The sequence below is a fragment of the Centruroides vittatus genome, unplaced genomic scaffold (genome assembly GCF_030686945.1).
Source record: "Centruroides vittatus isolate TY-2023 unplaced genomic scaffold, ASM3068694v2 contig_912, whole genome shotgun sequence".
Taxonomy (NCBI): domain Eukaryota; kingdom Metazoa; phylum Arthropoda; class Arachnida; order Scorpiones; family Buthidae; genus Centruroides; species Centruroides vittatus.
Window position 1 is genome coordinate 1,162,398 of NW_027122601.1, and position 26,295 is coordinate 1,188,692.

A 26,295-nucleotide genomic window follows, 5' to 3' on the forward strand; every position below is an offset into this window, starting at 1 on the left:
GATTCATTTAGAAACAAAACCTCCTTGAAATATTCTTGGTTAAATCAAACTCTTTATATTATATATTATGGATATATATTTTTGTTTTCAGGATATATTTTATTCCAGAAAAAAATTTTATGAGACCAGAATTACAAGATAAACCACATACCAGTTTTGAAGATGAGGTGAAGAAATGTACTTTTTCTAAATTTTAACAAATAGACTGCATTCTAAGTATAATTTTTTTTTTTTTTTTCAGCGCGTGCGTTGAGCATTACGCTCGAGCTAAAGAGCACATTCATAATTTTCATGCTCTTCAACTTCATATTGTCTTTTTAAAAATTTACTGACTGACTGTTTCATTCAGCACTTAAGGTTATTCTTTGTGTACTTCTAGCTGTACGTGTTATACATCTATTTACATAATTTTAAGATCGTCTTAAATCAGTGGCGTTCTGTCCTTTAGAAAATACATGTTGCGCGATTATTTTCATATTTTAACGGACTTTGAATTAATTAAAATTAATATTTTATTATAACCGCATTATCTTTCTTATTATTACAAATTTCTATACTACATGCGAAAGAAAACGATAAGATTGCTATTATGTATTCGAATATATATTCGAATACATAATAGCAATCTTATCGTTTTCTTTCGCATGTAGTATAGAAATTTGTAATAATAAGAAAGATAATGCGGTTATAATAAAATATTAATTTTAATTAATTCAAAGTCCGTTAAAATATGAAAATATGAATTTATATTTTAGAAAATACAAGGAAAGCGGCGCTTCCACCGCATCCAATGACGGCACGCCACTGCAAAATACCTAATTTAAGTGCTAAAAAGTGAAAAAATATCAAGAAGTGTTCAGCAACTCACAAGTCAGCGGTAAAAATGGAACTGTAAAATTCCCGTGAATCTTACAATATTAATGCCTGAGAAGTGAATTGATACGATACTTAGCACATTACACATTTATTTTACATGCATCTTGTATATACAGAATAGGGTCTAACAAAGAAAGAGGGTACTGCCCTCGGTTACAGAGTTTATATATCGGGCGTCTCGCCCTCGGACGCTGCGCTCGACGCGTTCTTTACACGTCGTGGTAAGACACGACATGATAGGAACTAATATCTCTTCCAAACGATCGTAAACTTCATAAAGAATCAACCTGTGATACTTTGAAACAGTCCCTTATGCAAATAAAGAAACGGGGAGCACTCAACTTTCCAACTTAGCAAGCGTAAATTTAATGCATATAGTTTCTAGTAAAAAGCAAAATATACTATGTTGATAAAAGTATTGGGACACACATAGGAGGAGACGAAAGTAGCTTTTATTAGCAGTTTTCAATACAGAATTAGGATGCCTTTGGCCTAAATCACTGAAGAAACTCTTCTAAGATAGATGCGAAGAAATGCTCGCAAGCCCAACATAGTAGTGTATGAACACCGGCACCTGTGATAATACTTAAACGTCATTCTTGGATTGCCAATCAATGGAAGTAAGTGTTGTAGACTGGTGATTCATTGTGCACAATCTTTTGATCGAATGATAGTTGTTTGAAGAACTATTTCTACAAGTTTTCGTCATCCCAACAGTGAAGTTTGGAGAAAGCTCTGTTATGATGTGGTGTGTTTCTGCTGTGAAGGACTAGGGACATTACAGTGAAGTCCACCCTCAATACCAGCGAGTTTAGGGCAATGTGGCATTATCTGTCATGTAGCGGTACTTTGGGACAGTTCCGTGTCTACCAGCATGACCGAGCCCTGTACTTTACAGCACGCAGTGTTGAGAGGTAGTTTGAGGAGCAGAACGTCCGCAAGCTTGTTCGGCTTGCCCCAAAGTCAAGACCTTAATCCCATCAAGTATCTCTGGGATGCCATATCCGTGTGCGACCAGCAGGTTCATCGTCCACTGCAACACTATCCGTCGCTCTTCACTAAAGGTCACTCTTCTATCGTGACCTTTCATTTGCAGTTTCCTACAGATGGTTCTAGCGCTAAAGATGTTCCAATCGCCTGTGAAAAATCTCCTAATAGACTGTTTTAGCGGATGATGAGCTTAACGCCTTCACAGCTCGTACAATTTTCCCGTTCGACCAGTTTACGAGGCCTTCCAGAACGTGGCTGTGTGACCGTTGGCCATAGTAATGTATATTTTTGTATTTTATAATTTTATAAATTTAAGTTAGGTTTAAGATTTCTTTTGTTTCTCTCCCTTTCCTGTTGACAAAAAAAAAAAAAAAAAAAAAAAAAGACTTCTATCTTAATCACTTTACTATCTAATTGTTTTACTACCTGATGGGGAGTGATGCCTCCGATGAAAAACAGCGTTGTTAAAAACAAAGTAATAAAAAACAGAGAGGAGAAGAAAAGAAGAAAGAAAGACAGAAGGGATCTCGGCTCTCGACGAGAAAGGTCGTGGAGCACGGGTTGTAAGTCGGAACGACATAGGATAAGAATTGGAGCTCGACGAGTGAGGTCGAGACGGAGAAGCTATCTAGTGTTAAAGTAGACAAAGAACTTCCTGATGAACTGCAAAATACCTAATTTAAGTGCTAAAAAGTGAAAAAATATCAAGAAGTGTTCAGCAACTCACAAGTCAGCGGTAAAAATGGAACTGTAAAATTCCCGTGAATCTTACAATATTAATGCCTGAGAAGTGAATTGATACGATACTTAGCACATTACACATTTATTTTACATGCATCTTGTATATACAGAATAGGGTCTAACAAAGAAAGAGGGTACTGCCCTCGGTTACAGAGTTTATATATCGGGCGCTGTACCTCTGAACTAGATGATCGGAGGCATCAGTAACCCGCCCAGTGTCACGGAGCACCCAGAGCAGAAATCCCGGGTATTTCCACCTTCCCCTTTTTCTGTACTTATATTCTCTTTTTCTTCCATTCTTATAGTCTGTAAGTAAGTTTAAGATAGATAAGGACCCTTGTAATATTAGTAATATTGTTTTATGTATTCTAGACTTTGTAATTTCACCGCCTACACGTTGGGATCCAGTGTAAAAGAACCCTGTAGCGTAGCGAATAAAAGTATAGTTTTGTAAATTAACAAAGTGTGTTTGTTAATCCTCGATTACCATTCGCTGTCGGTTATAACAGCTGCACTGTAAGGTACCACTTGCTTTCCACTTCCAAATAACATTGCCAACAATTGACTTTGGTAGGTCCAAAAGCGCTGCAATGGCCCGTGATCGTTTACTAAATGGCATCACACCAGTTTCCTGTTGGAAGTCTGTCAACTTTTCATCATGCTTCACCCGACGGGTATCTGTGCCGGGAGATGTTTGTGCCATGTGTCTCCTTTATACTTAGTGTCCGCGGTCCCCCGACCATTTACACAAATCACATTCGCTTGACAATAATGATGTTTCAATACTTTTGTCAGCATAGTGTATATTTGATAATAATTAGTTATGATCATGTTTGATATTTTACTCTGCATCGTGCAATCGTTATGTTATTATATATAAAAAGTAGTAGGAATATTAATAATTCATAATGTTTTAAAGTGTGGTATCAAATAGATATATTCTCAAGTATAAATGATTATCATTAATTAATATTAAACAGGTGAAGTCACTGAAACTACTGTTTTCCTTCAGGTAGAAACTTACATGGGATCGTAGGCGTCCGCAGAGAGGCAAACGGGACACTTAAGTCTCCCTGGGATCGAGTAAAAAATTCCAAAAATTATAATCGTAAAAATGATCGAGATATGTAATCTTACACCCTCGACCAGGGACGCTTTATCTGTCTTTAAAAAACTCACGTCATTTTTTTAATTTTTGGAATTATTTGTCTTTAAGCTTTGTCCCCTGGAAAATTTTCTGCCAAACGCCCATGCATAAGGTACTTTCTATAAAATAATATACGTCTGTTTACTCTGAATATTACTGGATACAATAATAATTTCTTGCAATTTTAGATTATGGCGCTACATTTAATGAAATCACATTAATTTGGATTTGTTTATTTAAAATACGATGACAAAACTTGATTAGAGTAACGGTTACGATATTACAATTTCTAAGTTTGTTTATTTAAACTTTTATTTTTATAAAATTATTTTCTTATCGTCTATTAGTTCAAAAACAAAGTAGGCTATTTCATTAAAAACGAAATGAATTATAGGTACAGTACAGTACTTAGAACATGACATTTTTCTGCTTGATATTTATAGATGTTGAATGTCTACGTGAAAAGTTCTCTCTCGGGCTAATAAAAAGTTTTATTTTCAATTATTCGCAATTAAATTTCGTTAATAACATATAACATGCATTATTTAAGTTATATTTTGTATATTTAAAACTAGAATATTGACAGAACATGAGAAAATAGTAACTATTAAACAATTTTCTATAAAATGTTACAGTAGGGGAGAGCGGGGCTAAAAGTTCCCGGGGTAAGTTGTTCCGATTGAAATAGCTCCATAAGGAAAAAAAAGAAATATAATTAGCAAATACGTCATGAATCTAATGTGATTGAACATTGATAATTGATAATTTCAAGGCTGATTAGCTACTTAAGCTAATATAATGGTTAATGTTTCAATCGTTAAATAAAAATTATAAATGTTAAAAAGTAAAAATGTTTAGTTTATAATAAATTTAAAAAAAAACAACTAATTATTCATAAGATATTATTGATTAGTCTTTAAATACATACTTAGTTAAATAAATTGTTGTTTTTTTTTTACATATTACACCTTCCATAGATCTCGTAACAATTTGCCCCACCCTGTTAACAACTAGCCCCGAACCGGGGTAAGTTGTTACTTTCCGACTTTAGGTATTGTATTATTAATTATAAAAAAAAATCTTACACAAAACAACCCCAAAAACTGTCTTTATAGCAAAGTTAGATATATTACTAAATTTTAATCTCTCAATACTTATGCTAGAATTACGTTTCCTTAACAAATTATGACGTTGATTAAAAAACGAAACTTGTAGCCCCGCTCTCCGCTACTCAAAATATAAAATTTTTCGAAAACGTGTTTTGTGAATATAATTTTTCATAGATTTATGGAATTTTTAGAATCTTTTCTGTTTGTGTTGGGAAAATGCATATAGAGACATTTTTGTTAAAAAAAATAATAACGAAATAAAAAATTGCTTTCAAAAAATAATGTCGTTATTAGTTCTGTCTCATCAGTGGCCGAGTGAATAAAACCACTGTACAGTACACGTGAATTCGCATCTCGCCAACGAACTGGCCACGTGGAGTTTTTCGGGTTTTCTTCACGTTCGTAACATAAATAAGGGTAAGGTTCCCTTAGAAAGTCCTCCTGGAGGCATCTCCTCGGCAGATCGCCCATGTGTTGCGTTGCCGTAAAACAATAAACCAATAGAACTAACAATTGGTTTGGTTTATCAATAATATTTTGAGTACCCAAAAATGTGAAGGTGGAGTAGTTGGTACTACAAAATATTTCACATATAGAAATAATTTAAATACATTTTCAATAAAAATCTTAATGTAGTCTAATATATCAGCACAGAGAAAGCAGTCTAATATATCAGCACAGAGAAGGCAGTAAAATATATCATTTAACATTTTTATTGAAAACATATTTAAATTATTTATATACATATAAAATATTTTGTAGAACCAACTACGATATTGTTTACGCCAATTTCTCGCTTAATTAAATATTATAAGAGATTAATAATATTGTTGATTGTTTATTATAAATTAGATGGAAAATATTTTGCAAATTACATATATATGTATATAAAGCATCTATAAACATGCAGATCATCAACATATTTATTCTAATTCAAAGAAATGATTATCTAATGAAAATAACGCCGAGACAATGTAGTAACAGTAGCAATAGTAATATCGCAGATGTGGTCAGTATCATTTGACAATACAAAGAAATTCGCGACTATTGGGCGACATCTTATCGCGCTTATGCTGCAAATTACACTCCACTTGTCCTGATAGTTGATGGGAACAAAAGTACATCGGATTTTCTATCTATCGCGAGAACAGTAGATAGCGATAACTTAATTACTATCTTAACTCACGATCTACTCAATTGCCTTCCTGCCGTTTTGCATAATAGACCATACTCCGAAATCGATTTCGGAACTCGCTTCTTTCTAAATTCTCCGTTTATTCGACATACAGGACAGGCCGAATATAATATCGTTTAAATATAAAAATGAGATATTCGTCCACTTAAATTTCGAGATCGGCCAATTAGATAATCGGAAATCGAACGGCCTTATCTATCCGTAAACACGATTGGTACTTTTTGTGAATGAAATGAAAGAGATGAAAACAGATAAAGTTATTAACAGTTTACTTTCAACATGGCCGGTATCGAATTACAAAATGAGAAGCAATACAGTACTCTCAGTCAACGTGCAAGAGCATTTTCAGTCGATGCATTATTGGGTCATCAGAAAATAGAAAATTCATCTGGGAGAGATGTGCAAAGTCGTGTTCCTGTAAAAGGTGCGTGCCTAATATTTTTTTATTATTTATTTCATGCTTTGATTTTCTTTCTTTGCTAAAATACACCCGCGAAAGACATATCCGAGATAGATTGCACGAGAAAAATTTCTGAGGTTGCTCGTCTGGATTTGAGTCCTTCAAAACTGTAGTCTGTGGCCATAACCGCTTCGGTCGCCTGGCCTTCCCTACTTAGGTGTTAGACAAGTGAAGGAAACCTGAAAACTCCAAGAAAGCCAGCCCATTTTTCAGGCGCGAACCCGGGACCAATTACCAGCGTTAAGTACTTTCATCCACTCGGCCACCTGTCGGTCCAAGTGGATCCGTTTCTCATTTTAAAGTATATTGACCGAATCTCTCGTACCGTACAGTACATCAGACACTTCAGCAGCTCGTACCAATTTACTAATGAGTCTGAAGTCGAGTCTTTACATGCTAATCGCTGTTTCTTTCTCTGGTCATTAGGGAAATTAAATCATAACTTATATTAAAATTGACATTGCGATGCTTTTTTTATTGATAGAAATTTTTAATAGAATTTTCTAAAGGAGACACTGATGAGAAGAAGTTTTCATTTATCTTATTTTTCTTTAAAATTTTATTTACAGAATCGATTTAAATTTCAGTTTTGCCTGCCTATTCCGTATACTAACGAAAATACCCAGTATAATTCGTCCAAAACAAACTAATCAGCTTTATACATAAATAAATTTGAAGAATTTTTCAAAATTTACGCATTTCGCATATTATGTTTGGTTTATTTGGTTACCGCAACGCGATACATTGCGATCTGCCGAGATGATTCCTCCTGGAAGAACTTTTATGGAAAACTGACATTTATTTAGGTGTAACAAACGTAAAGAAAACCCGGAAACTTCATGTGGCTAGCCTGTTGGCCAGGCGTGAACCCTCGACCAACCTGTGTTCAATGGTTTTATCCACTCGACCATTGATGGACTCTCGTATATTACGTTGTGATTTATATTTTAAGTCGGGTTAGCATCGTTCTTATTTATATGGACACATCCTCATTTTAGAGATAAAAATTACTGTCCACACACATTTTTGTGAATTCCCCATTTTATACGTATGTCCATGGACGTTGTATCTTTAATTTACAATTCAGAAATTAACTATTCAATTAATTACATCAGCAAGTGAAATAGTGTTTCCACTTTTCATATTATATTTTTAGTGTCGTTTTTCTAACAGATTATATATTGGTATTATAATATAGGCTATATGATATATAGAAAAATAATAATTAAAGAATTATTTAAAAAATCCAGTAAAGAGTTGCTTAACTTTCCCGGTAACATTTGGTGGCTTTATCTGTTACAATATTTTATTAAAAAGAACTTTTTATATATTTTTAAGTATTATAAAATAGCAAAAAACTTAATTTTGAAGGCGGGAAAAAATTGTAAAGGCTAATAACGAGTAAAATCGTCATGAAGAGACTACTCGAGATATAACGCGACCCCGTTTATCTCTCCACTCCCTGGACCTTTAACCACCAAAATTTACTAGCATCAATCTCCCTAATACATAAATCTCCCTGCAAAATTTCAGAAATTTTTGACTAAAAGCACAGGAGTTATTAAGCTTCAAAGAGTGTGAACAAAATGTTCACACTCTGAAGCTTAATCCACACACTAACATCCATACGTACAAAAAAAAAAAAACTCGAAATTTTTGTATTTATCGACGTTTCAAAGTCTCCTGATTCCAAAAATATTAGGAGACCTCGAAAAAATCTTGGGGTCATTTTTTGACCGATCGCCATACTTTCCTTCTGTTATATATAACAGCCGGGAAAGTAAAATTGCCCGATTTCACTTAAAATTCAATAATCTTTTGCACAAAAACTACATGAATGAAAGCAACAGATCCTGAATATTTTTTACAATACAATTTGTTAAATGCAGGATTTAATACTTGATTTAGTCACCTGTCTTTCACAGCTTGTTAAATCGAGCTATGTTAAAATCTTTCAAAATTGACTCATTTTTATAAATAAATTTATTTGGTTGCATCTTCAAGAATTTTGATTCGTGAATAGTTGTTAGTGTTTCTGTTAGATGATTCATGAGTGAAAAAAGTTAGTCGGCAATATAAACAACGAACATGAAAATCTTTTAAAGTCAAGTTACATAAACCAGGTCTACGAAAATTATGAATATAGATTATCCTATTTGTCAATTTAATTTTGTTTAGACAGCGTTGTCAACTTATTACTAAAATGTGTCAAAGATCACTGTAAAGCGTTGTTAAACCTTAAATTTATACTTCGTTTCCGGTGCTTTGTTGTAGCGAGCCTACATATATAAATTTGTATAGAATGACGCAAGATATTCTAATTTCAATTATATATTACACACTGACTTAAATCACTAATGGTGTTCTATGAGAAATAATTCATTTTATAGATTTCTATTTTAAACTTTCTATTGTCCTATTACAGTGTATTAAAATGTCAACTATTACAAGATAAATATATTGCAATATAATCCTTAGAAAATGTGCATACCAAACACAAGTCGCGGGAAAGTTTATACAGGAGATATTTTTTACAAAAGAATTTAACGGAGGAGCTGATAATGTCTAATTTTTTTTTTATATATATAAGTTAATATAAAAATTAACAAACCAACTGACACTTAGCTTAAAAAGTTATCTAAAATTAAATGCATTAGCATAAATATTATGGTAATTTGATGAACTGATTCTAAAAATAAAATACGGACTTCAAACATTAATTTAGTCTTTAGATTTAGATTTTTTGCTATATGAAAACTTAATTTTTCACGCAATCGACAGTATTAACGACAATTACAACGGAAGGGTTTTGATTGAATTTCAGGCTTAGGCCTGCTCCAATACGATTGCGATCGGAAATGGACTTCACAAACTTTAGTTAGCCATAAATTCGTTAAGACCACCAGTTTGATTTTTGCTAAAATATGTATTATTTAATAGGTTTTTTAAAATGTAGTTATAGCACTTATAAGCAGAAGGCCTCATCATATTTCAGAGAAATTTCATAAGGTCCCATTTTGTATTGCAGCCTGCCAAAATATATAGCCTATAATCGGCATAGGCTTACATGTATGAAAAGTATACATATATCATAATTTAGATAGATGCTTACATTGAAAAAAGAAAGATCAGAAAAAAAATTTTATTTGTTTATCTGAAAATTAAAAGTCTCAAACTCATTTTAAAATATACCATTTTAAATCTCATGGGCTGCACTAGAAGATACAAAAGGCCATCTACATATTTAATTTACAGGTGGTATATAATCACCATATAAACCTTTCATTTTTTGCTATATATTTTATGGTCCAATTTTACCTTTTCATAAAAAATATATATAGGAAAATTTTGTGAGGGCATCAATAGAACAATATTTTAACAAAATGAAAAATTTATTACATGAAAATCAACTCATTAACTTAGGCACTTGACGCTAAACTTTGTCGAGCACTTTAAGGTCTCGCTAATCTACAACTTTTATGATGGATATTCGTAAATTATGTATAAACAAGATGAGCTAATCTTGTATATTGTCAAAAATAGTTACGATTACTTTCATTAACAATGAATACTTTTAAATACAGTGATTACAGGGATTCACAACTAAAGAGTTAGTCAGAAGTTAACCAATAAACATTCACGTATTTAGTAAAACGAATGGTAATTGGTTGGCTTCTGACTCTGATTTTTTAAAACCTTTTATAATTGAAACTATTATTCTATAGTTAAGGACTTTATTTTTTAAGCATATATTTGTGATTTTAATTTAAACTTGTAATTATTGTGATTAAATTATTATTAATTTATTTATATTTTATAAAATTATGATTAAATAGTGCATTTATATTAATAAATTTAATTATTAGTATTATTTAATACTAATAATTATAAATCTAAATTAAAATAAAAATATACATCTAAATAAAATTATTCGCGTAAAATTATATACTATTTAAGCCTTTTTTTAATTTTATTTTAAATTATGGACTACACTAAAAGTGTCTTCAATTTTTATTTCTCGCGATCAATATACATTTTTAATAGTCATTTAATAGTTTAAGTGGCACTTATATTTCACCAGGAGAAGACTAACATCGAAATAAATTTAATGTTTATGTGTAGTTAATTATCAAATAATATTTTAGATATGTTTACATATTTCACGAGAGATTAAATATCATTGTAATCGTAATCTGAGGACGAAATTTAAGGCATTGGGTAATGTAAATAACAGTTATTCGTCCTAAAATTATCTAGAGACGATTTTGAAATCTTCTTCGAATTTTAATTTAAAATTAATATGAAAATTTAGTATTAACAATTCACTTGTAATGGCGGATATAAAACAAGATTGTGTTATTCAATGAATGTAGAATGATTTCACTCAAAATTCGCAAAAATTTCTTGCATCTTTGTCTGTAATTAGAGAGAAACAACTAAAAAAAAGTCGCCATAATCGTTTTATCATGTTTTCTGCCATTTTTGCGTAATCATCTACCAGCCACTGAAAAGTTAAGAAAAATTAGATTTAAAAAAAGAGAGATTTTTAAAATGCAGTTTTCATTTGTATATTTGTATTTATCATTAAAATAGAAATTTAAAATTGTATTTGACTATGCTATTCGTTCGTAGGTTAAGCTTCTTCTGCTATGATTAACGACTATTTTTTCCTCTTTATTACGATATTTCGTGTAATTTCTGCTTTGTCATTTCTGTTCCATTCAAATTGCAAATAACAAACTACACAGATCCCTCCCCGAAAAAGAAAATCTTATGTTAACCACAGCGATTTCGAGTAAAAATATGCTAAAAAATCATTTACTTTTTGTTTGTCAATGGCTAAGACTACGAATCGTGAAAGAGAATAGTTGGGTGCGTTTCCTGTTTTAATGCAGCTGCATAAGCCAGCCAATGATGTAACCTGCTTCATTTGAAACGGATTAGATCATTGGTTTGATTATCCAACTGTATTAAAGCCGCTTTGTCAGACAATGCGTCCATTGACAAATTAAAACGTATACAAATTAATTTCGGAAAAAGTAAACACTATTAACATTTTTTTAAAATTTGTACATTATTATTCAATTAAAAATCAATCAACGGTAAAACATTTGCCTATTTTACCAAACATAAACGTGAATTATAAAAGAATATTTAATTAAATTGATAATAATTGGAACGAAGATAAAAAGCCAATTAACTGTTCAGTTTTTCTTAACTCTTTCCGCTCGGTGGACAAGAACAAGTCTTTGAACAAGCTCTCTGATTGAATTTGATAAAAATGAAAATATATTTTTTATGTGACTTTTAATCCTTTCTTTTTGAAGAATCTCTCGATTGTGACATATTCTTTAAGCTAGAAAAAATTCGATTAATCTGATTAAAGCGTATCTAACTCTCCCGTTTAGTTATGAAATGTAAATCGTTACAAAACGGGTCAATTGTTAATCAAATTTCAAACTAAATTACCACTGCGTCTTTCAATTACTGAAGCTATTTATTTTAGAAAAAAATAACCATCATCGTACGAATAAAGATTCTTTTTTACAAGCAGATGTGATACGAAACGATATTAAAGTGGAACTCGTAAATTGTTCTTTGTGGTTACAATTTCATCGTCTTGAAAATGAAATGATCATCACCAAAGCCGGAAGGTATGATTTTTTTAATCAATTAAACGCTCTCAAAACTATCAAAATAATTAACCCTTTCATTGTATTAATATTCTACGAATGTATAATAAAGTATATTTGTATTAAACAAAAAGTTATTTTATTTCAGGCGCATATTTCCTAGCCTGAAATTTGATGTTTTCAACTTGAATCCGGATGCTTATTACTTATTATGGATGGATATTGTGCCCGTAGATCGACATCGTTATCGTTACGCATTCCCAAAGTACGTTACTAAAACATGTGAAAAACCAATTCCGAATTTAAAATTATTATTAACCGTTTACTCTTGGTTCAGTTCCAGGTGGACGATAGCGGGAAAATGCGAAACTCATTCGGATTGTAATTTGTATATTCATCCTGACGGGGTAGCGCAAGGTAGTCACTGGATGTCCCAGAGCGTGGCTTTCGATAAAGTTAAATTAACGAATAACAAAGAATGTAAACAGAAAGGACAGGTGAGCACGTTTGTTTAATTGTCAACACTTTAATTTTCCACTAATTATCGATAACATGACAGATAGTTCTGAACTCCATGCATAAATATCAACCACGTCTCCATATCCAATTAGTAGACATTAGGAATAGACAAAATGCGGCGCCCGATGCAAAGACTTCGAGACGTTTCGAATTTATAGAAACTTCATTCATAGCCGTTACTGCTTACCAGAACCAGCAGGTAACGTAATTCAAGTTTAAAATGAAGAAGTTAATCGATGTTTAATGAAATTTTACCTCGCAGATTACCACTCTGAAAATCCGCTCTAATCCATTTGCGAAGGGTTTCAGAGATGCCATCAAAATCAGGTACGTTATCATTAGTATATATACTATATTTTTGGAAGAAAATCGCTATCGAGTGTTAAAAATGGTGTGTCAAAATTAATTATTATTGGCGAAATTAGTAGCCTGTCATTACATGTCCATTCAAGTTTTCCGTTCCAAATGAGAAGTCACGCATCGAAAACGCCGTTTAGAAACATATTTTTCAAGAATTGCGTGATACTTCGACCTTATTTTGGAGGTTATTGGCTATCAACAAACTTTATTTTTAAAATTGACACATTAGCGGCGCGACGTCGATCCGCTAGATAAATTTACGCCATGCATAACATACAAAAATAGACTACTCGAAAAAAGTTGTTTGTCAGCGTCCCGATGGCGCCGTAGGTTAAATCGTTGTTGTTGGTCTTCGTAAATATCAGAGCCATATCAATGTCACAGGATCGCTACCGTTTGACTTCACACCTGTTATCGGCGATAGACGCCAAACTGGAGCCAAATCTAATCTATCGATTACTTGACAGGTGTATGTCCCGGTTTTGATTATTTCCTATCGCTAATTTATAGTAGTGGGGGGTAGAACTTGTCGACACTTGGTCTTATCTCCAACTGTCTGATTACTTTTACCGCCGAATCGTTCCTTGATTAAGTGGCGCCATTCAAACGAACAACTTTGCCGATAACTCTCGAGTGTCCGAACTTTTAGACATTTCTCTTTTCTTCTTCCTGCTTTGTAAACATCTGAAAGGGTTAAAATTTATTTGGAAAATCCTAATTGGCATTCAACCGTTTCTGAAAGAATAGTAGGGTTTCCCAAAATTCTAACGTTGATTCTAAGAAGTCTCCATATACATCGATGTAGTCTCCAAACAATGCGAATATCAGTTATGTTACATAAATGCAGACATGTATAAACATTTATATAGCAAACTAGATATCAGCTGACAATTGGCATTATTGATATAAGTGAAAAACAATTGTGTCAAATCAATATCTATTATTATACTTTCTATGTCAACTTATGTTTATCTTTCTTTAAATTATTATATAAGAAATACTTTATAACAAATTCTTTACGCTGTAATACAAAAATTACAGCGTAAAGATACGGAAGGCTTATTACACAAACAGCAGACAGATGTCTAAAAAAGATTATTATTGTAATCTTAAAATAATTAACATAACAAAATAATGACAAAAAATGAATAATATAAATTAATAATCAAGAATAATGAATAATTTATTTATTTTTATTATTTTTTAATAATTTTAATTGAAAAAATAATGATTAATTACGACATATTTGTGATATGACAATGAATAATATACAGTAACAGTGTTATTTGGATTTGCAGTTTGCACTTGGGGCACAAACGTTTCATTTATTTATTTGCCGTTTGTTAGGTTAAGTTACGGCAACGCTACACTTGGGCGATCTTCCTAGGAGATGCTTTCCGGGAGATCTTTTTAAGGGTAAATTGCCCCTATTCAGGCGTTACAGACGTGGATAAAACCCGGAAAACTCCATGGCCAGCCCGTCCGAGGCGCGAACCCACGACCGAACTCCCAGTGTTCAGGGAACGGAACCGCTTGGCCACTAGTGGGACCTTATTTATTTGCACATGATGAACTGCTGACATTTTGATGTACACAATTGGTTTACCTTCTTACACGTGCATTTTTTCGTTTGACTTTTTATTTTTTGATACCATACACTTACAACTGGCAAATCCTTGTCCCTCAAACTTTGATTTTTTCGCCACAGCTTCACGTAGAGATACATGTGTTTCTGGGATATCTTCAAGAATTTGAGTCCCAGAAATCTGGAAATCACTTCTACCGAACCACCGTTTGTTTCAATTTGATGAACGTTATTTTTTGCATCAAGAATTTTTCTATTACATTTTGGCAGTTTAATGGCCCTCGGTCAATCTTTGGAACGTTCAATAAAATAAAGTCCCCAACTTCAACAGGTTTTAGTTTTTTGTAGTAATTTCAATTATTTTTTCTGCTGCTCTTTTCTGGCCTTCGTGTTTGTTGACGTTCCTCTGCAATTTTTTCTTTTGCAAGTGTCGCAAATGTAAACGTCACTAATGTCTTTAGAGATCCTCCTTGTTCTGAGCACAATTCTTTTGAACTCTCATCGCACATGACGAACATAATGTTACGTGTGATTCATTTAGATCGCGTACACAAACAGAACAAGTCTCTTTCTCAAAATTCCCCCTCTTGATTTTCGTTTACTTCCTCAACGGCAGCTCGTTTTAAGCTGTTTTCCTTAAGTTACAAACTCTTTATAGTGAAGAAGATTTGGTGTAAAATTTCTGGTGAAATATTCGTTGAACCTAATCCTAATTTTAGTTTTGATTCAGTGCTGTATAAGGACTTCTGCCTATAACTCGATGCTTGAAAGAGTTATTTTGCGACTGGACGAAAAGCAGCCTATTACCCAGTCTGTATACCGGTATCATCCATCCACGATTTTCAACACTCTGATTGCATCGCTCTACGCTCTCCTGGAATTGAGGATGTCGGAGTCTTTCGTGCACTATTTTACATTCAGACCATATAACTGAAGATTGTTCAAAGACATTAGCTGGGAATTCTCTTCCGTTATCACTCTGCAAAATATAAGGCGCCAAAGACTAAAAATGTTTTCAGCAGTTCCAGGGCAATTTCCGCTGCACATTTTATTTTCAAAAGGCAAAGAACACAAAATTTTGTTGCGTGATCTTGATAGTTCATTAACCATTTGTAGTCTGTACAGAGAGTAATTGAAAATCAATTAATTCAATTTGGGCCCGAAGATTGAAATCGTTCGTAGTGATTGGTCGTACTACGATGTTTTTCTGATGTTGAGACTTCTTCGAATTTCACATTTTACACAGCGATACAAATAAGTCACTAGCCGGTCTTGGGATGTAAAACTTATTTTTCAGAGCAAAACATTTTATCACAACCTCTATGACCTGTTGAGCAATGATATTGAAGTAATATATCAAAATATTCCTCAATAGGAAGAATTACCGCAACAGGATCGTCATTGGTTTTTCTTTTCTTAATTAAAACTGGCCTTTCCCCAGTCTCCATTGTATCATATTTCCTAATGGATTAATTAGGAAATATGATACAATGCAGTCCGTACTGCTTGCTACTTTTCTTCTTGTCAGGATTCTTTTATCTAAAATTTCACGGATAACTTCATTTACACTTGAAGTCGTCCAAGGTTTTTTTATTACACTATCATTCTTATTACTGTATTCTTTCATTAAATTTCAACTTTATACAGCATATTTCTTCTTTGAACCATTTATAGTATCATTGTCCCGCATATTTTCTTCTCCAACAAATTGTAGTTCATATATCCTTCTCCATTTCCAAGTCCCTCTAAATACAAACACGACACACACACACAAAATGAGATGTAATTATTTAAATTCTATTAAATGTTAACTCAAAAAAGCATCTGCGACTGTTACAAGCTCGTTAGCAAACCTGGGCGAAATCATGTTTTCAAGGGGTGTTTGAAGACACGACCAATGGTGCTAACACGAAAAGGAGAAAGGAAAAGAAGTCATATTACAATAAGCCTAGAATCTAGCGGCCGGATGGCCGAGCGGTCAAGGTTAGCAGCCTGCCGCCCTGAAGAACTCTGTAGACTCCGATTGCAAAACGCCTAAGAAATGTCAGACTGAATAGCAAATAAAAGATGATTTTCCAATTTTCCAGGGTTATTGTAAAATGACGGCGCTCTTTACAATGAGCCGGATTTTCCAATTCGCCTACCACAGGCACATCAGTTATTTATTAAATACGAAAATATTCCTTGATTTTTTAAAATAATTTTCTGTCATTATAATTTGTAATTAATGTAATAATGTCTTTTTCCCATTTTAACATCAGAGATTTCCGGCTGTAAATATTTAACAGGCGTGATTTGCAAACAAAACTGAGTGATTGTGGTGGATACATTTTTACGCGTAACCGTAAATTGTAAAGTGAAGGTGTCATCGTAAAATTTTTTAGGCGTTTAAAAATCGTTTTAATACTGCTTGTGAAATTACGCTTGCTCAGTTTTGCGATTGCTCGTTTTATTGTATGATGCGAATATACCTATGCATAATAATTTTATACACAACGTTTGTAGCTCCACCCACTAGGTAGGAATGCATTTAATTAAAACGCTAAAACGTACCAAGTGTCACTAGTGTCGCATGAGGTTTTGTGATTGGCTTCAAGTTGGCCAATGAGTGGGTGAATAATGACGTGGTGTTCAATAAATGGAAAAAACCTCTTCTATAAATGGAATTGTTGAAAATAATTCGAGTGAGAGAATGCCTACGATATGTTTCACGGAGTGGAATCAACAAATAAACGTTATTTCTTATCCGTTATCTCTGGAAAGAGAATAGCAAAAATGAATCACAATCATATTATTCTCAAGATTGTAGTGGTAAATAAATTGCTTGCCGACAGTTTGTGAATGTGTCATAATTATAGACTACTAAAAAAACAATTATGAAAAAAAAAATATAAAAATTGTTCATATACCGAAAACCCTCCTTATATCGCGTAAGTAGGGGAGAAACCAAATGAGCGGTTTATAAGATGGTGAGATATTACCGCTGTATTTACCCGTTATCGGCTAAAGCGCTTTTATATTTGGAAGGCAAAAAATAAAAGCTCCTCGATACATCGCATATTTATCTTTATAAATTTAAAATACTCGAAAATAACTTCCGTGAGGTTTTAGGAATAACGTTTTCATTTAGTTTAAGTTTAAATCCAGACAGATCATTGTTACGGGTTTCTTGTCTTGTATGTCAACGCCACCTATCGGTGATTTTATAACTAAATTTTTCCTGTTCCTAAAAAGTCTCCCGTACTTACCACGCAAATCGCATTTCGTTCTAATTCTTCCATTTTTTTAACGAATGTTGAAAATGTTCACGGACCTTTTGCCCACCTTGTTTTTTGGCAAGAACTTAATCTATACAAAAGGCAAAAAATACGCCATGTGAAAAATGCAATTTTTCATGCGCGCAACAATGTTGATTCGTCACAAAACACTTCGAGGTCTGAAAATCTCACTCAGCAGAATTTTGTTGCGCTCAGCAATGAGTGAAGGAATAAACTGTTGCAGCGGTGAACGAAGGAAAGTCCTGGATGTTGCGCGCTAGTGGGTGATTTGAAATTGGAATTTTATTGGTAACAAAAAGTGGACTGGACAAAGTCGATCAACCGAACCTATTCCCATGGACTTAAATTTAAAAGAAAAAAAAAAAAGCTTCAAAATGCTTTAAATTTCTTGTCATATACAAGATCAATCTGAAAAGTTTTGAGACAATAACAAGATCAATGTGTGATATATAAGTTTATTGCTATTGCTCAAAGTACTATTCTTGATTTCATGAAGGTGCCAAAAATAAATTTTTATATCTTTCAAATGATCTGTTTTGGAATGATGTTGATCTCATTTATAACCCTATTCTGAGTCTGTTACTGTTCTGTTACGGAAATATACTACTACTTTCCCAAACTTAAATTTGATTTAAAGACAGTTAGTTGACAGTGTGTGTGTCTGGTAAATAGGATGGATAAAGTATATTAACACTTACCTTTATCAAAAATATTTCAAAACTGTAATTACTACCCTATCACCAGTTACAATGCACAAAATCTGATCAAGAACTGCATGCAACAGCTATTTGCTGTTGTATGTAATATTCTTACAATAAAATTCATCTTAAAAATTTAATGACTAAATTATTGCCACATCAACTAGGAACAACTTATTTGTCTACACATTCTGAAAGACAAATGATACAATTATATTCAGCTAAATACATAATACATTAGAAACTTTTATCATAAATGTGTTTAATATATTAGAAAAATAGTCTCAATTATTAATTTAATCCAACTAGAAAGATTTGGCTAAATTTTTGATAATTATATATACAGAATTTATTAATTCTTCTAAGATTCAAATAAATTACAGCCTATCTTAATCTATAATCTCATCTAAATTTGATTAAACTGAAAAATATTTCAATTTTAAGGAATGTACACCTCTCGTGTCCTGATACAAAGAATGAGGTTTCATTTCATCATCCAACAGTCAACACTTTCCCATCTGGTAAGTTTTCATAATAAAATGTAATCTGGAAAATCAAATAATTATTCCAAAAAGCAGTAATCTGGAACTAGGTTAATTAAATTATTTAATGATTTTAAAACTTTGGACTCTGTATAGATTATTATTGTTATACAATTACATAAGAAAAACCAGTGTTAACATTTGATTTATAATATCTAATACAAACTCGTGAATCATTAATTTTATTAACCTACTTCTAAACCAATGGATTATAATTATTTGATAATTTAGTTTTAAAATACTGAATACCGTTATAGAATTTAACATTTTTTTTATAAATCTTATTTTTATAGAGAATGTACTTGGGATGACTTCTATTCCCAATGATACTTTACAATGCATACAGTATCCTCACTATGTTACCCTGTGCAGATTTTGTAATTACTATGACATTTCTGCGGGGACGGAGAGATATTTAACGTCACCACATCTATCGCATGCTTGTCGGATGTACATGCCCTGTAAGTGAAATATCGCTGTGGAGAAATGCATAACAAGATCTTTACTTGTCTCGACGACATTAAGTATGACAATGAAAACGACTTTTTTTTCTGTAGATCAGCTTCTATTTAAAAAGAACATTTTAATTAAATTGTACGTAACAATATTAACAATCAGTAAATATGAAATTATTATGATTAAATAATTATGAAAGAAACTCAAAATAATTCAATTTGCATTTTATTGAAATTTATAACAAGCTTTCTCATATTTAAACAGAATATAAAAATCTAACTGCATGACAAAAGCCACAAAATATACAAATAGAATTTCTGTACATCTTTAAGCCAAAAAACACATTAATCTTAACAACTATTGTCAACAATTTGGAAACATTCATGTGTTTTTATATACACCTAAATATTGCAAGTTTTTTCTCAAATACAGGAAATTTATTAATTTTTCAGTTAAACACTAAGCAGGATTTAAAAAAAAAATTTATATATTTTTCATATTTATCTATATATATATAAAAATTTCCATATCCAATAACTAACTACATATACAGAAAACTATCTTTTGAAGTAATCTACAAGATTGTTAGATTGTCTACCATCCTTATTTTACAAGATTTGTTGTTCACTCTCAACAATTTTACAAATACTTGAAAGGCATGTTTGATGGGGATGGAATGATTAATTCGTAAAATATTCAAAAAAATACGAATACAAAAAACAGGAATCTTGAGTGTGAATTTTGTGGGAAAGATATGATGTTCAAGTGCACGAAATCACCGTGCTCAAATACAAAATTAAGCAACATATACATCTCTCTGCAGTTGATTTACAAACAATTGATCAGCCATTGCAGCCACGTAATTTCCTATTTTGAGAATTCTAATAAATACTAACTCTTGTTGATTAACCATAATACTTAACCCTTTTAAGGATTATCACACCCAAAAATGTTCTAAATTGTGATTTATGCTATTAAGATTTGGATAATTACATTGATATTGTCAGTAATTCCCTGAAATTCCAGTGGATATGACATGCTGTCAAAACTAATTATAAAAAATACTGTTGTTCTATGAATGTTCAATGCATATTTGAGCAAAATATAAATTATTGCTTACATGTTAAAAAAATTAGCAATTTTGAAGATATAAAAAAAATTTTATAAAATAGCAATTATTCTTTTATATCATTTTAAAAAATTCAAAATAAATATGTACAGATTGCACTTTTTAATTTTGTGCATGAATTCTTTTTTTTTTATGTTGCAAATCATAGAAAACAAACTAATTTGATATTTTCCTATTTAGAAACAATTGTTTAAAATTTATAAAAAGAAATAATTATATAACTTACAAATCTAAGGACAACCATCATAATATTTCAACCAAGAATAAAATAATTAAACAGCTACTTTCTTATATTTAGAAATTTTGGATAAAAACTATGTCTACAAATTCTAGTAAGAAAATAAAATATGGACTATTACTGAAAATGCTCATATTAACACATCAAAATTTAGAAATGAAAATTAATAGTGAAAGATAGGATTTTCAAAAAATTTTTAAGCACTTTAATTGATTCATTATTAATAAAATTCTCTTCTTTTAACACATTCACTGCCATGAATGTTCTTAAATTTTGGTCCAATTTAATATTGCCACATAACATCTCATTATTATTATGCTATCAGACATTAGCATCACTTTGTATTAAGTAATATTTTTCATTGTCAGTTGTAAATTATCATCATGGCACTCTAAAAATTAAATTATAGATAGTAATGTCATATAGCAGTTATAAATTAGCTAAAAATATCAATAATAATGAATTGTTTGTGAAAAACTATTTCTATACACTTGATGTTTGTCATACTTATTTTTTTTAGAACCATTAATTGGAAAGTAACTTTTACTAATTTTTGCATAACATTTATATATATTATTTTTATTTAAAAAGGTACAAACAAAATAAAATTTATAAAAAAAATTATATATTTTAAATATATATACATAATATGTAAAAAAATAATTACTGTATATCTCAGCAGATAAGACGATAGTTGAATCATAAAAAAAGGCCCCCAAAATCCGGGGTCGTCTTATACGACAGATACAAAGAAATTAGATTGAAATTTATATGAATTAAAACCATTATAAAAAACGAACAAACCGTAATTATTTACTAGTAGAGAGTAGGGTATGTCCACAAAATAGAATAGTCCATATGACAGTTTTTGTGAATAGTCAAGGTCATTACCCGAATGCCGAATCAGTGCGAATGTTTGCAACAATTGCAAGGCAGTGCAATAAAATAAAATTTGTTCATTCGAAAAATTACAAATAGGACATAATTCTGTATACACTATACAGTGTTATTATTCAGATAATCGCTGATCTAAACTAAATTCATAAGCCATTGATAGTTTGGGGGTCGTCTTATAGGACACATGTTAAAACTATAAAACTTCAACGAAAATTTATGCCTAGTCTTATCTGCCGAGATATACGGTAAAAAGAGAAAGATCTGAAAATACACATTGATCAATAAACTATTTTCATAAAAATATCTCAAGTTAGCAAATATTAAATCACACCAGTTAGTAAAAGTGACATGGCACAGGAGGATATGCTGTTGGTCATTGATAATTGACATGACAGTGAATGTGATAATTCTCATTAAATGAATTAATCTCAGTTTATCACTTATATTTTTCTTTTTCTTAATAGTCACTTTTTATTTGCTGACATCTTTAGCAAATAGTTGGCATATTATAAAGATTTCCTAACCTATAATGCTATAAAGCACTCCACTTTTAAACTTTAAAAAAATTTCATACTTATATATCCTATTTTCCTTCAGTAATAATTTTCAACATTTAACAATTTGTTATATGGAAGTTATCAGTCTATAGGAAAACATTCTGGCATCTCACCATTTTCTTTCATTGCAGCGCAACTAATAAATTGTTAGCCCATCTAATTTTGTCACTATATAAAACTTTGGAACTGGCCTTAAACTATATGCAATAAAGTTGTGTAAAAATTTTAACCTAAAATAAAAATTATTTTAATATATTTGGCACTATTCTTAATAAAGAATATACATATACAAACCTATTCTTCACTATTAAAAATTTTAATTGGAATGTTAACTAAACCCATTAATAACCAAACAAATTATGCTTTCACATTTAAAATAAAAGATGCTTTAAAAAATCTTCAAAATAAAACACTATGCTGCATCAATATCATATAAAATTTGCTCTTTTATATTATGTACACAATAGATAATTTGATATTATTAACAAACTTTCATTATTTTATTTTCTGATCCAAAATGCACTGAACCAGTCGAGGTATTAAATATTAATAGTATTCTGCAGTCTCCAAATATCCTAAACCAGCTTCAAGCATTACATAACAATATAAACATGTAAGAAAAACCAATTGGAATGTTGGTTTGTGATCTTCCAAAAACTGTGTCAAAAAATATCACCTTAGAAATGGCAGCAATAAACTGCGTGGAGACGGATTGATTCTGATTATTGTGCATAAATTATACGGTGGCAGTTAATTTTTTTATGCGTTCTAGCTGTACCTCGAGTGCCATTCGCAATTTCTTTTCTTCATCTATTTCACTCATAAGTTCAAAAACTAAATTGCTGAAATAATTTCTTTGTGATTCAATTGTTTCTTTTACAGTTTCAATCTGAAAATTAAAAATATTAGTAATTTAATAAAATAATCTGTATTAATGATAATTCAGAAACATTCTATTATTTACATGTCATATACAAAAACTCAACTACAACTACACATATATTACATTAGAATAATTTGTGTATTTATTTTAATTAAGATTACTAAAATGCTTTGTCAATAATTTTCAAAGTTCATTTGGAAAGAAACATTCAAAAACTTAGCACACTAAGAAGAAACTTCAGAAGTGAATTTATGACTACAAAATAAAAATTTAGAAATAAGTACATTTTATCTAAATACATATCAAAGAAATATGATGTAATTAATAGTTAGAAATGGTATTATTCTAGCTAATACTGAAATAAATTGATAGCAATTATTTCCAAAATAATATGCATTTTATTTATATATGTACATGCAAAATTTGATAGTCTGATAGATGGTGATGGTGTTTGAATTATAATTGTGTATTGAATTCAAAGTTTAGTCCCTATTTTAATATATTACATAATTAGAATAAACATTAAAAATTGGTAAGAAAAAAAGGGTCCATCTAATTATTTCAGTTTTTACAGCTACTTACAATAAATTATTTGGTACTTTATAATTATTAGTAACAGAAATGTAGTCCAATTTAGTCTGGTAATCACTTGGCTTTAATAAAATCATCAGGTTTTAAGATGTTGATACATCTGAAGTATATCTATGGTCATCAACAAATCTTAATATAATCCATGGAATTATTTATTAATCAATTACTCAATAATCAATTATTTTAAAATTCTAGGATTTTCAATTTAAAACTAAATTAATAAATATACAAAATTAAAAAGTTTAGTTTTTTAGAATAAGGAGTAAAGACAACAGAAAATTTTAAAATGAACTAAAAATTAATTTAATAATTATAAATTAATTTTTAATTTAGTAAGTTCTGGAAGAATGGTTCTGTACAGCAGTGGTCTCCAAAGTGGAGTACACCAAGTATCACTTTGCATATCAAAATGTAAATTTGTAATTTAATTTAAATGTGTGTATATTGTTTAAAATAATTAAATAATAAATAATTTGATTTTTAACTACACACACACACACACACACACACACACACACACACACACCGTTATATTATATTATAGGGGGTACAACTTATAATTATTTTTGTCTTAGGTGTACACGACCAAAAAAGTTTGGCGATCACTGCTGTACAGTATGCAGGAATTGAAGGTTTGAGTCCCCCTCAGGATCAATTCTTTCATTCTAGAACTCTAAAGTAAAACTGCAAATGAAATTAAAAACAGTAAAACAAAGCCTGAATCCAGATAAAATACAATTATCTAACCTGTTTTTGTAATTCAGCAAACTCTTCCTTACTGACTGTATTCTCTTTCAATGTTTGAATTTCTTTCCTCAGGTCATTAATACTGGTTACTGATTCAGATGCAACAGCAACATTGGAACTATTATTAACTGGCTCAGGTTTACTAACCGATGATACAGATGCTGTAGGAGAAAGCTCTTTTGTAGGGGAAACAGATGCAGGCGATTTATTTACTGGTTTATTTTCTGTAGGAAACAAAATATTTAATTTTAACATTAAATATAACAAAATTTTTATATTAAAATATGATGAATTTACCTTCATCCTTTTGTGGGGTGACTGTACTGGGTGCAGGAGGAGCTGGTTTGTGTTGTGGTGAACTTTTTGGTAGTTCAGCTGTATGTGATTGTGCCTAAATTGTAAATTATATAGGATGTTTAAATTTCTTTACTACATACTTTTTAATTAAAATTATTATAGAACATCTGAAACTATTCCTTAATATTTGTTAATAATCAGAAGACATTTTATTAGACTGGTTTGTTAATAATTTAGTGGATAAAGAACCATAATAAGCAGTTTCTCAATAATAGAGTATTCCTGTTATATTCAACACATTCTATTTGGAACCATGTAAAATTCCAAACAATTACATAAAATAGCAAATTTTGGTGGGCAATAACCCATCAAACATTTGCTATTTTTGGTTTGTTCAATTTTCAAATCCCATTTTCTGAAAGTTTCAGGTTTCACAGCTAACCACTTATTCCATATACATAATATATAATTCTTAAATAAAAATCATTACTCTAACTCAAGTAAATTTAGATCATTTAAAAATATTATGGATACAAGAACAAAGTACTGTAAAAATACATTTCATGTATTAAATATTAAAAACTATATTAAAAACAAATTGTAATATTCTATAATCTTGGTAACAATATTTTTAAACTGTCTTACATAAAAATTTTCAGAATGTCATCTTAAGCCAAATGAAAACACAAATATCATTATTATTATTTGATGATACTTATCAAAAATTAAAATTTCTTCAGGCAAAATCTATTAAAAGATTAAATCTCTTATTGTAAAAGAATCAAGAAAATACAGAAAATTATTCTAAGATTTTTTAAACAAATTTCTTTAAACAATAAGCATAATTAAAATTCACAAAATTAGACAAAACACTAAAATTAAAATTGCCTTCATATTTTGTCCCTGTTTACACCTCAGGAACATAGTGACTATTGTTAGACTATTTTCCTGATGAATGAAAAGGGACAAAATGTGAAGGCACTTTTAATTTTAGTGTTTCTCCTAATTTTAAACATTTTCTTCAATAATACAAGTGTTTTTGTTTCACTCTAAACTCAATTTTATGAACTAGACTTTTCTTAGTTTTAATTTTGAGATTTAGATCATCATTTAATATATGACTCCATTATATAAACAAAATATAAATATTTGACTCAAACTAGATTGAATATTCATTTAAACAGTAATTTAAAACAAAATTTTTAATTAAAAATCATCATCCTACTTTATCTGATAAAATTGGTTCCACTTGACTAGATCGCTTATCCTGATTTTTAGATGTATCTTTAAGCCATGCTGGTTGATGCAATCCATTATCACCATTCTCTTTATCCTAAAAACAATTATTATTGAAGGGAATTATTAGT

At 30.7% G+C, this 26,295-nt stretch overlaps 2 protein-coding genes across 2 annotated transcripts in view; one reads left to right on the top strand and one right to left on the bottom strand.

Annotated features, from left to right (window-relative positions):
• Positions 1–6,045: 6,045 nt before the first annotated feature.
• LOC136984298 (T-box transcription factor TBX20-like) lies at positions 6,046–19,903 on the top strand. Its single transcript, XM_067281229.1, has 8 exons — positions 6,046–6,482; positions 12,073–12,172; positions 12,300–12,416; positions 12,489–12,648; positions 12,711–12,869; positions 12,933–12,997; positions 19,036–19,112; positions 19,427–19,903. The coding sequence occupies exons 1-8, from the start codon at positions 6,338–6,340 to the stop codon at positions 19,600–19,602; spliced, it is 999 nt and encodes a 332-aa protein (XP_067137330.1). The 5' UTR covers positions 6,046–6,337; the 3' UTR covers positions 19,603–19,903.
• Positions 19,904–21,656: 1,753 nt separating this feature from the next.
• LOC136984297 (SH3 domain-containing kinase-binding protein 1-like) overlaps positions 21,657–26,295 on the bottom strand; it is a 45,633-nt gene continuing 40,994 nt past the window's right edge. Inside the window, exons 11-14 of the mRNA XM_067281228.1 lie at positions 26,154–26,261; positions 24,929–25,022; positions 24,632–24,855; positions 21,657–23,299 (exon numbers count right to left, since the gene is read on the bottom strand). Of these exons, the coding sequence (XP_067137329.1) occupies positions 23,147–23,299; positions 24,632–24,855; positions 24,929–25,022; positions 26,154–26,261 (579 nt within the window). The 3' untranslated portion in view covers positions 21,657–23,146. The remainder of the gene's footprint in view (positions 23,300–24,631; positions 24,856–24,928; positions 25,023–26,153; positions 26,262–26,295) is intronic.

Coding starts and splice junctions, on each gene's coding strand:
- LOC136984298 (XM_067281229.1), top strand. CDS start 6,338: ATGGCCGGTATCGAATTACAAAATGAGAAGCAATACAGTACTCTCAGT. Junction 12,649..12,710: donor AATGTAAACAGAAAGGACAG/GTGAGCACGTTT, acceptor ATAACATGACAG/ATAGTTCTGAACTCCATGCA. Junction 12,870..12,932: donor CTGCTTACCAGAACCAGCAG/GTAACGTAATTC, acceptor TTTACCTCGCAG/ATTACCACTCTGAAAATCCG.